Source organism: Chaetura pelagica, unplaced genomic scaffold (assembly GCF_000747805.2).
Source record: "Chaetura pelagica isolate M959 unplaced genomic scaffold, ChaPel_1.0 scaffold17, whole genome shotgun sequence".
Lineage (NCBI taxonomy): Eukaryota > Metazoa > Chordata > Aves > Apodiformes > Apodidae > Chaetura > Chaetura pelagica.
In genome coordinates this window covers 5,952,220-5,964,422 of record NW_009970726.1, presented here as the reverse complement: position 1 = coordinate 5,964,422, position 12,203 = coordinate 5,952,220, and the positions used below count along the sequence as shown (strand labels likewise).

The following is a 12,203-nucleotide window of genomic DNA, read 5'->3' as shown; positions in this document are numbered from 1 at the left end:
GTAGGGAAATGTTTGCTGCATCGTTTCACTCTTGGATGAGCCTTAGCCAGCAGTCAGTCTCTCTTGTTTAACCTAACGCTACAAAGGCAGAGAGGATGTGATTGCATCTCTATAAACACATCACAGGATGCTTTTCTGGGAAAGAAAAGAACTATTTCAACCAAAGAGCAAAGCTGACACAGGAAACCACCAGTATGACCTGACCATCAACTGAAGATAGAAATGTAAAAATTCTAGATATTCAAAAGAGAATATCCAGATAATCATGGGGAGGGGGGGTGTGAGGGGAGAGAGGGAAGGGGGTAAGGAAGTCAAAATAAATCTTTGTGTGCACACACATGGAAGTAGTAAATTTCTGAAATTTATTAGACAGTATGGTTGCCTTTGTTGACGGGAGGCTCACCATGGGTGAGTCTTTTAGCCATTTGTCCATTTCCCTTTAGTCCATGAAAAAATATTCTGAAGCTACACCTACACTGTTACCTAAAATAGGGCCAAGGCATGGTTGTGTGTACTTCTTCATTGCTGGCATACTCCTTTGCTCAATTTCAGCCCACATCAATTTGCACTTTCCCAAGCAATTGCTAAGCATAGTTTGGAAGACAGCAGAAGACAGGGCTGGTTCCCAGCAGGCATGGCCATCCTGCTTCAGAGGGAAGAGCCCTATGGGACTAAGCCACATCACACTCTCAGTCTGGTCCCAGACAGCCACTGGCCTCAGGCTGCAGATACAGAGGGTGGTCCTTGACCTGCTCTCTTTAGTGATACAGATGTATCAAGGAAGCTATTTTGCTTTGTTGTACTGCATTGCATGACACTGATATGAACATGAAGCAGAAGGCTTCTTCAAATGTTTGGAAAAAAAATTATATCCTTCAGTTCAAACCTCTGCTCCACAGCAACACATCTGTGGTTTGTCAGGATGATGGCAGTATTTTAATAAGACACAGAGAACAGTCTGATGGAAAGTAGTTGTGGTCACAGCCAGGGCAGAATTAGATGGACAACCCCTTGAACATGCTGCTGTCACCCAGCCCTGCAAGCCACGGGCCAATGTTTAAGCCAGACACTGTAAGTCCCCCTGTTCTCAGCAGAGAACATCACCCTGCTCTGATATGTCACAGACATCTACTCTAGGGCAGCTGATGGACCTCTGCAGGTGCTTATTTCATTGACTGTACTGGGAGCTATGGTTCCCAAATTCAGGCACAAACTTTAGACACTTAAGTTGGAGCAGATGAAATCCAACATAACTGGAATATGTTTATGCTGTAGGATTTGACCACCTACCACCACTAGACATCATCAGGAAATAAATTTATGTTTTCTACAGTTGTGATTTTTTTCCCTTTCTTCCCCAGAGAAGCTAAAAAAAAAAAAAATTATCTTAAATTTTCACAATTATGTTAAAAAAGATATGTCAAAATCAGTATGCTTATACATAACTGCCATTTTTTCTGATGGAAAACAATTTACTGTTGGAAAATTTGCCAGCAACTCTAATTCACAAAGTAACAGTAATTCACAAAGGCGTTAATCCTGAAATGCTCTGTCACAGTCATGAAGTTCTCAGCCTACCTGGTTGTCCTTTTAATGGATTGAATCTAGCAAGTGCTGAGTACTGGCATCTTGATTCTGCTTATCTTTGAAGCATGTGAGCAGTCGATTGACTTCAAAAGGAATTCACTGGGGACATTTACTGCTCTGAAGTGTTTTGCTGGTTCAGGAAGGGAATGGTAGGCATTCAAGAATGCTTCAAACCGGGCATTTTGTTTCTGCATACCTGCATGCCAAGGGCACCCTTTGTTCTCTTTAAAAGAAAGTAGTGAGTGAAATAAACCCTGTTGGAGAACATTTGGGAACTACAGGTCCATGTTGCAAATACGGTGCAGAAAAGGGACCATGATTTGAACAAAATAACAGGTGGAGTTAGGGCAGGAGAGTGAGTAGATCACAGAATAGAAGTATATGATTTTGCTTGAATAAACTAGACACCAAAAATGTCTTTGCCCAAGGCACAATTATACCTGAGCCAGCCTTGGCTGAGAACACTCCATTGATGACTGTGAAGAAAAATAGCCCACTCAAAACGAGGACTAGCTTAAGTGATGAATTGCACATATTCATCATGCTGCTCTTTGAAGCTCTATAGACTGTCTACTAGGGGCTCAAAAGTAATTTAAAGACATTTACATACATTTTGAGAACCACAGGCTAAGCATTGCTGCTTTGGTCAATACCACAAGAGCTTCCACTGAATTACTGAGCAAAACAGAACACTCTATTTCGGTCATTAACATCAGTGCAAATGAAGGTTGCCATTAATCTGGGTGTATTTCTCCTCTGCTGTGGTTGCTTTCTACACTCCTGTGAGAAGCTACTAAGATATAAGAGTATACACCAGCTTAGTGTGACTACTTGACTGCAAGAACAAGATTAATTTTGCAGTTCTTTTTTCTGTAGTAACCTGAAGTGTGTGCAAATATTTTGTCAATAATGATCACATTGCTGTGAAAATCCTGTTCACAGCACACCAGCACACTTTTAAAGACCAGCTTGAAAAGTCAGTAAAATGGTTAGTTAATGTAACATTTCTTTTAAAATTTTAGAAGGCTGATAGACCATTTCTCCTTGCCCGTATGTTCAATGGGTTTTTTTAACTTTATGCCAAAAGCTAAGATTTTAGCCAGGTGAGCAAATGAGTATCAAGTTTTCCTGATATGGGTATTCTTTGGCCAAAAGTGCAAACAGTAGAAAAGAAAATAAGAATTTGTAATTATAAGGTTTCTGTTTAGTCTTAAACCAACAGTCATATTTTATACATTCCATGTTCAGATCCTGTAAACTTTCGAACATATGTATTAAGAATAATCAAGGACTTATTCAAGTTCTAGAATTAGACTTTGCATTTTGGGAACTGCTTACAAAACAGGTTTCTTAGTTGCCCATCCAGCTTCCCACTATATTATATTATGCCATTAGAAAGAGGAGCCAAGGTCCCAGAAATAACTGCACCATGGACTGTGAAGTGAAGTAGCTGGCTTGCCAAAATACCTCTGACTTTGGATAATGTAGAAGTGTCCTTGAGTCAGGCCATTTGCAAGTGACTCACATCTGGAGTAAGCCTTCCTGGGAGATGCTGTCAGAGTGACATGATGGTCTGCAGGTAGAGGCTGCAAAGAGCTTTCTGGGCCTAATGACTTTTCAACACCTACCACTCTAAAATCCCCACTTGGAACTGTATATGGGCTGTTAGGCAGCCCCATCTCAGTTTGTAAGAAAGTGTCAGGAAGAAGGTAAAAAAAACCAGTGGCATAGTCTACCTAAATAGACAGCAGTATCATCCCCTGAAAGATTGTTCAGATGGTGGTCCCTACACAGCATTTATTTGATGTGGCAACATCTGAAACATTTGATAATTTATTGTCATTCAAAATTTTTCACTACTTGAATGGCAAAAAAGAGACCTTTGCGCTAGCTATTTATGTAAGAATAGGAATGCTTATTTCATCCCATTCTGGTCAGATCAATACCCTACTAGCTCAGTAGGCAAAGGTTTACATGCTGTGCTTAAAAATTCAATACCTTTTCATGTCATATTCTGCTAGTTTTTGGCTCTTGCATCTACATAATTAGCAAAGGGAATAGTAACATGATAGTAGGGCCAGTCTGTAGATGACTGAAACACAGAATCACCAAGTATGACTTAAAAATTATAAACCAATGAGTCATGAGGAATCTTAAAGCCTGTCTGCTATAAACAAAGTTCTCTTCTGTTTGTCATTTCAAAGAGCCTTCTCTGCAGGAAATGGGAGGAGAGTGGCTCAGCATGCCATAACATGGTGGCCCTATTCTCTATATTTTCTTGCAGTTCAGAGCAACATCAGCAGCTAGAATGCCAAAAGGCCATCATAAGAAAAAGCAGAATGACAGCTATTTGTACAGAAAATATGCAAAAGACAAAAGAAAAATGAAAAAAAAAAAAAAAAAAAAAAAAAAAAAAAAAAAAAAAAAAAAAAAAATGAAAAAAAAAAAGCAAACAAAAAAAAATTCCAGGAAGCAAAAAGAGCCACCTCTGTGATTGGAGTAGGGGCATTATTTTATTTATTTTAAAAGCCACTAATAGTAACAGTTTAAAGTAAATTTCTCCCTCCAAATAATAACACTGTAAAGCTTTAAATATTTCTAAGACGAGGAAGGGTTGAACTCATATCCTCTATAGAGTGTTTCATTCTCTGAATACTGCGTTGAAGAATCTTGGTGGAAAAGGGCTGAACTGGCAGGTATTTTAAATACCATGGTATTGCCAAGGCAACTGAAGACTAACTATGGCCACAGTATGGATAGAAAAGCACATGCTGGCAGGAGGAGCTATAACATCTGAGCTCCCTCTTTCTGGCAACTCTAGGGCCTTACAGAAATGTGTAGCTTACATAATAAATTTATTCCAAGCTGGAACTGTTTTACTTGTTGGAAAATGCCAATAAATGACTACAAAATTATGCTAGCTGAGGATTTTCTTTGAACTGTGAATAATTAGGATATATAAACATTTCATATTTTAAACTGAAAGTTAAATGGACTTCCTAGAGAAATGAGGAGGTGTTAATTTAAGCCTGGAAAGCCAGTGGTGTAAACATTAGAAAGACATCTTATGATTATTTTCATGATTGACTCCATGGATGGGTTTTAGAATTATCTTTTCTTATTGTTTGTAAGCACAGATGTACGACTATTCAACAGCCGAAGGACCTATCTGTAGGGAATGTTCAAGTGCTAGAAGGCCACATATGTTGGTTGATAATTGAGTGGCTTAATTAAGGAAAAATATTATCTTACTGCACAGGAGATGTAGAAAATTTCAGGAACTGGTTTATACATTATTAACACTGAGAGAGATCATGTATGTGTGTATGTGTGTGTGTCCTGTGACACAAAGATATACTGTAAAGAAATAACTTGCTCTTTTGAAAGGATCAATATTTTTCTGCTTTAATTCTTTTACAGTATTCTTTCCCATTGAGCATATGGGTAAAAGATCCATGAGGGTGTGCTGAAAGCCTAGATAGAGGGGATAAAGAGTCACTGGTCACAGCCTCAATAGGAGTGCAAAAAATGTTTTTCTAAATTTGCTATTAAATTAATAGATTATCTGCAGTATTGAGCATAAATCCTGGAAGGTGCTGTTTGAACTTCTGTTCCCAAAATATCTTGTTGACTGGGTTGGCAAATCAGGCCATTCAGATGTCCTTGTCATAAAGAGGTGCTTCAGTCACACTTCGGAAAATACTTTTTATGTTTTTTACGTGTAATTGTGTGCATCATTGCTTTCTCTGCACACTTTAAAGGACACTTTTTGAAATCCTGGCTCTTTACATTTTCAGAGGTTTATGGAGTGCTATCTGAAGTGTTTTAGAAGAAAGATTACTGGAGTAGGATAAGCAATTTGTTGTTCACAGCTAAGTTATTGATGAGATTGTGATTTGAACTGTTGCAGAGGTTCACGATTCCCTCCTGAGGGGCTCTCTTTAGGAGGCGATTGTATTGGCATCTATTGTTGCAGTTGGACTGGTAGTTTACTGTTGTATCCTATCTCTTTGCAGTTGGCCCACACATAGGGCGTTATTGCGGGCAGAACAACCCAGGACGTGTCCGGTCTTCAACAGGAATTCTTTCAATGGTATTTTACACCGACAGTGCAATAGCAAAAGAGGGATTTTCAGCAAACTACAGTGTGTCACAGAGCAGTGTATCAGAAGGTCAGTATTTATCTCTCCTGCAGAGCTTCTTGGAAAATATTCTCTGTTATGTCTTCTTGCACACCAGGTGTTGCATGAGACTTTAAAGAAACCTTAAATAAATAAGATGGTAGGGAAGGTTTGGTTCTGTTTTCTTGTTTCTTTCTTCTTTTTTTTTTTTTCTTTTTTTAAAAAAAGAACAGCTGTCCTTTGAAAAGGAGTGCAAGGAGCAGAATTCTCCTTACAGTTTTATTCCACAGTACTGCCAGGAAGTTGCAATAATTATTGTGAAAAACTGTGCTGACCAAGGAAACGCAGGAATACAGAGCAATTAAACACATGCATTAAAACAATGAAACATGAACAATGACTGCATTACCAAAGTCTTGTTTTATTACATGGAATAAGCTTTGATGATAAATTTCTTGAGTAAAACGTACCCATTTAATACATGTGCTCTTGTTAAACCATTTCATAAGCTATCTTAGCTTTGTATTTTTTTCCCCAGTTGCCTCATTCTCATGCTTACCCTTTGGACAGAGAATGAAATGAAGGAAGGGAGACACAGGAAAATAACAGACTGTGTTACACCGTGTCCTTGCAGATGTTCTTGGTTTGCTTGATGATAAAACACACACTTCAAATCAAACCCTCTCCTTTCTGCAACTTACTGAGTTTTGAGCAGATTCTCCCAGATTTGCTGTACTTGTTTAGAATCATAGGGTCATTTTGGTTGGAAAAGTTCTTTCAAGATCTTCAAGTCCAACTCTTAACCTACTTCTACCAAGTGCAGCTATAAACCACTAGGCACCACATCTACATGTCTTTTGAACACAACCAGGGATGATGATTCAACCATCTGTCTAGTCTTTCGCAGTATTTAATAAACCTTTCAGTGAAGAATTTTTCCTAATATCCAATTTAAACCTCTCCTGGCACAACTTGAGGCCATTTTCTCTCATCCTACCAGTTGTTACTAGGGAGAAGAGACCAAGCCCCACCTTGCTACAATCTCCTTTCAGGTAGTTGGAGAGAGCAATAAGGTCTCCCCTCAGCCTCCTTTTCTCCAGACTAAATAACCCCAGCTTCCTCCACCAATCCTCATAAGACTTATCCTCAAGACCCTTCACCAGCTTCATTGTCCTTTTCTGTACCCTCTCCAGCACTCAATGTCCTTCTTACACTGGTGCCCAAAACTGAACACAGTACTCAAGGTTCAGCCTCTCAAGTGCCAAGTACAGGGCACAATCACCTCTCTAGACCTGCACTGTTCCTGATGTAGGCCAGGATTCTTGGCCACCTGGGCACACTGCTGGCTCATATTCACCTGGCTATCAATCAAGACCCCAGGTCTCTTTCTACTGCAGACTTACAGAGGTGCTCTTGATCTCCTCATCCAGGCCATTGATAAAGATATTATACAGGAGTGGCCACAGCACTGAGCCCTGGGGAGCAACACTGGTGACTGGCCACCAACTGGATTTAATTCCATGCACCACCACTATCTGGGCCTGGCCATCCAGTGTAGGGTCATGTTATTTTTTCCTGATCTTGCAAGGGAGTTGGTAAACGTCTGATGGGGGGCTCCATGTGTGAGGATCTTTCTACAGCTGTCGGCCTCTCTGGCTTCACTGGGGGTTTATTTTCTAAGAGAGAAGAATTTTGTTTCTATGCCCTCCCATCCTTTGAACTCACTCTAGTGACTAGTGTGTCAACTGATTCAAAATTATCTAGGTAATTTTTGTGTCAACAAAAAGAGAGTGGATGGAGATGGTAAACTCATTTCAAATACAGCACGTTACAGAAGAGGTGGTAATTCCCAATACTCTTCTGGCCTGGCTTCAAATTCCATTGATCTCTTTCTTTCCAGTATCCAGGATCAAAAGAGAATAGCTAGAATTTTAGTTATCTTTTTGAAACAACTTATTATTTTTGCACTGGAGTAAATAATCCTAAAATAAAATTATTTTATACAGTTATCTGGTTTGTCTTTCCTGACTTTGTGCATAATTATGAGTTGAACATACATTGCTTTGTATTACGAATCCACAGAAGTGCCTGTGCTACCCTAGAAAAGAGAATTCTATTGTCCTATATTGAAATGGCTACAGTGCAGGGCTAAAAATATTTGTATAGCATTATTATTACAGAATTGCCATGGCAACTCAAATGACAGTATTAAGAATGACACCATAAGCCAAATATCACCTCACTTAAAGTTGCTAAAGAATTCAAAGTCACATAAAAATAAATTCTTTAGATACTCATATTCAAAGCAGGAAAACATTATCATTATGCAAAGTCTGAATCAAAAAGCTGACCACAATAATGATGGCAATTTATTTTTCATCAGATTTCCAGTGCATGGAACCACTAGGTATGGAGTCAGGAGAAATTCACTCTGATCAAATCACGGTCTCCTCCCAGTACAGCGCTATCTGGTCTTCAGAAAGGTCCCGGCTAAATTACCCTGAGAATGGATGGACCCCAGGGGAAGACTCTGTCAGAGAATGGATACAGGTAAAAAGATAACGTTTTAAAGATATTATTAATAGTAGTCTGTGGAATTTATTCCACAGTATAGTGGAATAATGTGGAGAATGCGAAAGGGGAGAAAAATAGCAGAGTGAAGTACTTCTACATAATCTAAGAATCGTTGCAAGTGAATAGCTCATGTTCCCTGTTACACACATAAAAAAAGAGTGACTCCCAAAGGTATGAAGAAAAGAAAAGGTCAGGAAGATTAATTCTTCTGCTTCCCACGTCTATTGTTTTTTCAGTCTTCTGGGCACAAATAACAGAGATTTTGGTTTAGTGGAAAAGTCAATATTAGTTTAACGTGCACTTAAAGTGGAATGTCCCAGTAAACTGAGCATGTGCTATGTCTCTAGCTGATTACAGTTAAGCATTAATACAGCATGGTGTTTTCATGAACTCAAGATTTCACCTCAGAAGACCTATGTCCCTTCTAGACTATGTCACATACAAAATGAGTTTAGTGATCTTTGTCCAGTGGCTATTCTTCCATGTCCTTAAACACAACATTCATTAGTAAGATTGGCTGCCTCGGCTTTGCTCTGTTAATACAGGAGAAATCCTGCAAACATTTGACCCCACAAAGAGAATCCTTCAGTTCAGTTAGTCTACTTAGGTTTGTTGTTTGCTATTTGCCATCAGGTCCATAGCTTAATGGCGCATGATACCTGAACAGGTTAACATTATATTCATATGAATTGCTGTATAAAAGTCATTTATACTACCAGGCAAGTGTTAATACCATTAGGTGGAAAAAAACACTGATATTTCTGAATTGCATATTGACTTACGGTTCTTAGTTGTAACCTAGATTCTATTTCTGTTGGCAAAAGCTAGGAGAAAAGCTTGAGCATATCAGATCAATATTACTAATACTGAAAACTTGTTCACATATTCAAAATATTCCTCATGCTCCTTTTTTTTCTATAGGAAATTACTAACTGACATATAAAAACAATGCCTTATTAGCCATCCATACAAATGTTCACATTGGTGTTTCCTGTGAGGTTTGCTGTCTGCAAGAAAGCTTAAAAACATGTTGAGTAGTAGTTAGGAAAGGGAAGAAAGAGGGGGAAATCTTTCATTTCTGATCTTTTGCACACAATGAGACTCTCAGGTGTCCTGCTTTGGGGCCCCTACACATCCTGAACCCTTGACAAGTTGGCAATCATGTATGAAGGACCTAATCAGACTTCAGAGTGGCAAAAAATATCTGTTGATCCTTTTCTCTCACTTTAATAAATATTAAAATCTCTCCAGCCTTATCTGAATGTGAGGCTTGTTATTAATCATTGCCACTTGTAATCCATGGAATGCACATGGAAAAGGAATGGAATGCATCAGAATCAAATTCCATGTGTTTCATCTGGTCAGAGGGCCACCACTTTTTCTTTATTTCCTTCATTTCTACTGTCACTTACACATTTATGACTGGATAATCAAAACAAGAGAGCTAGTCAAATCTCATTCTTGTGTTCTATGTGCTTATTAACTTTATGAAGTTATGATGACTGCATACATATATATATAAAGCTTAATCCTTTCACTTAGAACTAGATCTTTCTGAGAAAAAGTTTCAAAGGACTTTTTAACCATTAACTTTGTTAATAACAAACACATAACAGGATCCAAGCTACTCTGGACTTTATACTTAAAATAGCTCAGGGTGCCTCACACCTCCTGCCCATGTCTTTGCCTTCTGCCATAAACCAGGGTGCTCAGGGAATGAAACAACCACCAAGCATAATTTTGAGCAGCTTTATGCTGCCTCCAGCTACCACATCAGCCAAGAAGCTGTTGGTTATTTGTATGCTGTACTGCTCATGACACAGCTCTCACCTACTTTAGAAAAGGCAGTGTGAACCATTTCCCTGGGCAGCCTCACCCTAGGGCATCTCCTCCACTGCCCAGGGCCCATGTGGAAGAGATATTAATTCTTATACTTATTTATTATGGTACAATTAAATACTAACATTGCTAATTCAAACTTCAAAATGTGTTCTCAATGCTTTCCTGTTAAACTTAATTAACAATCTTGAGATGGGTGCTAAGCACTTCATGCCATCAGGCACCTCAATAACAAGGTCCTTGCACATGTGAGCTGCCATCTTCTACAAAGGTTTGATGCCATTGGCAGTAAGCACATGTTGTGAGCTTATATCTGGATAAAATATTGAAATTCCAGGTTTCCTCCATACAGATATATCCAGGAACAGATGTTCATCACCATAAGAGCTTACAGACAAACAATCAAGGACATGCAACTCATAAAATATTCTGAAATTACCCACTGAAAAAAAATCATAATATTTTATAAAAGGAGGAAGTCACTTGTAGATGAAGGACTGAGGTCACTTTGTTCTGTTTTGTTCTGTAAGCTGTTGCAGACTAGTAATTTATTTGAAGTATTTGCTTTTGTGCAGTACAGAGTAAATGGATTTTTGTTGCACAGTGCAAGAACTCTCAAAAATATTCAACAGCAAAGCATGGTCTGAAGGGTACAGCAATGCTGAACTTGGAACTTTTAAAGCGAAAATATCTGCCTATATGCCCTTGTCTGAAAGGCAAAGATTATATGTATATCAGTATTCATTAATCTTTCCATGATTGCGGGTTTGCATACCTGCACACACACTGCAGCTGGTTAAATAAGGATGTCTGCCTTCAAACTGGTAATATACATATGCAACTAGGACATATATATGAGATATGTACAATCATACATGGGCAAAGCAGCTTGAAAATTCAGCTCTGATTACTAATATCCTCAGTGTATAATTTTTTTTGTATGGTGGAAATATTATAGTTCTCCTTTCCCTTCCTTTTACCCCTCCCTTCAAGGTTAATGTTTTTGCTAAGACAAAAGAAAACAGAAAGCCTCAGTTCAGTATCAGCAAAGGGAGATTGGTATCTATAGAGGATGTCTAGAGGGCATGTGATATGATTGTCTCCTTTGAAGTGTTGACATCTTTTGGACCATTTTGCTGAGAAGAATTAGGAAAATAGTGTTGGCTTGTTGTAAGTAATGGATCTGTATTAATTCCATCTGTGGACATGGAACCTATTCTTTGGTGGAAAAACCTGATTGCTCCTTTGTGGCTGACAAGTTACTAACTTATGAGTTCATCTGTGTGCTGCCTGCTTACCAGGCTCTGCTGAAGTGACAGCTGCCAGTCCATCCCTTTCCTTATTTGTTTTGAAATAAATGTCAAAGCTTAGGTTCAAAATATCCATAACAGAGTCGCACAATAAGTCTGCATAGTTCATTCTCCATTTCCTTTTTATCCTCAAACACACTTTTGAAAATTGCTTGACTAACTTGAAATTTGGAGTGACTCCATAATCAGAAACAGTCACTCCAGATTGAACTTCTTCTTTAAAAACATTAATATAGTCTGGATTTTCTGATGTGAATGGAATAAAGATATGCGTGAGGCAAGGGCTTCAAAAAATAAGCATTAAGTTAGTGTCATATGGGATATTATTAGCACCTCAACCTTAAGCTCAGCCTGCTTGTTTATTACACTTACATTTCACACACTCAACTGCCCTTCAGTGTGAAACAGCAGAACGTAGAGTAAAAAATAAAAACAGCCCTTTAATTTAATCAAGAGCAGGGAACTGCCATTGCAGAGTAAGTCATTGTCCCTCATTAATGTATCCTTTCACAGGAAAAATAGTATAGTGTTTCCACTTCTGTAATCTGAACAACAAACATGTTAATAGGTATCAATTACCAGCCAGTTTCAGTACTTAGAACCAGTAAGAAGGCCAGTGCGAGGGTTTCACATCTGGTTTCAGTGAAACTGTTCCTTTCTATGGTATTTAAAATTTAAAGAACTCCTGTTATTGTGCAATTGGGAATCCTAGGGGACTACAATGTTAATGAAATCCATAACATGCAGGGATTTTATTATTGCCTTTTCAAGG

The 12,203-nt window shown here is 38.5% G+C and overlaps 1 protein-coding gene across 3 annotated transcripts in view; it reads left to right on the top strand.

Moving 5' to 3' along the window:
- The window catches only part of NRP1 (neuropilin 1), a 110,502-nt gene that overhangs the window by 52,349 nt on the left and 45,950 nt on the right, over positions 1–12,203 (top strand). For all 3 annotated transcript variants that reach the window (XM_010006981.1, XM_010006980.1, XM_010006979.1), the window contains exons 5-6: positions 5,604–5,759; positions 8,092–8,258. In XM_010006981.1, coding sequence (XP_010005283.1) covers positions 5,604–5,759; positions 8,092–8,258 — 323 coding nt within the window. The remainder of the gene's footprint in view (positions 1–5,603; positions 5,760–8,091; positions 8,259–12,203) is intronic.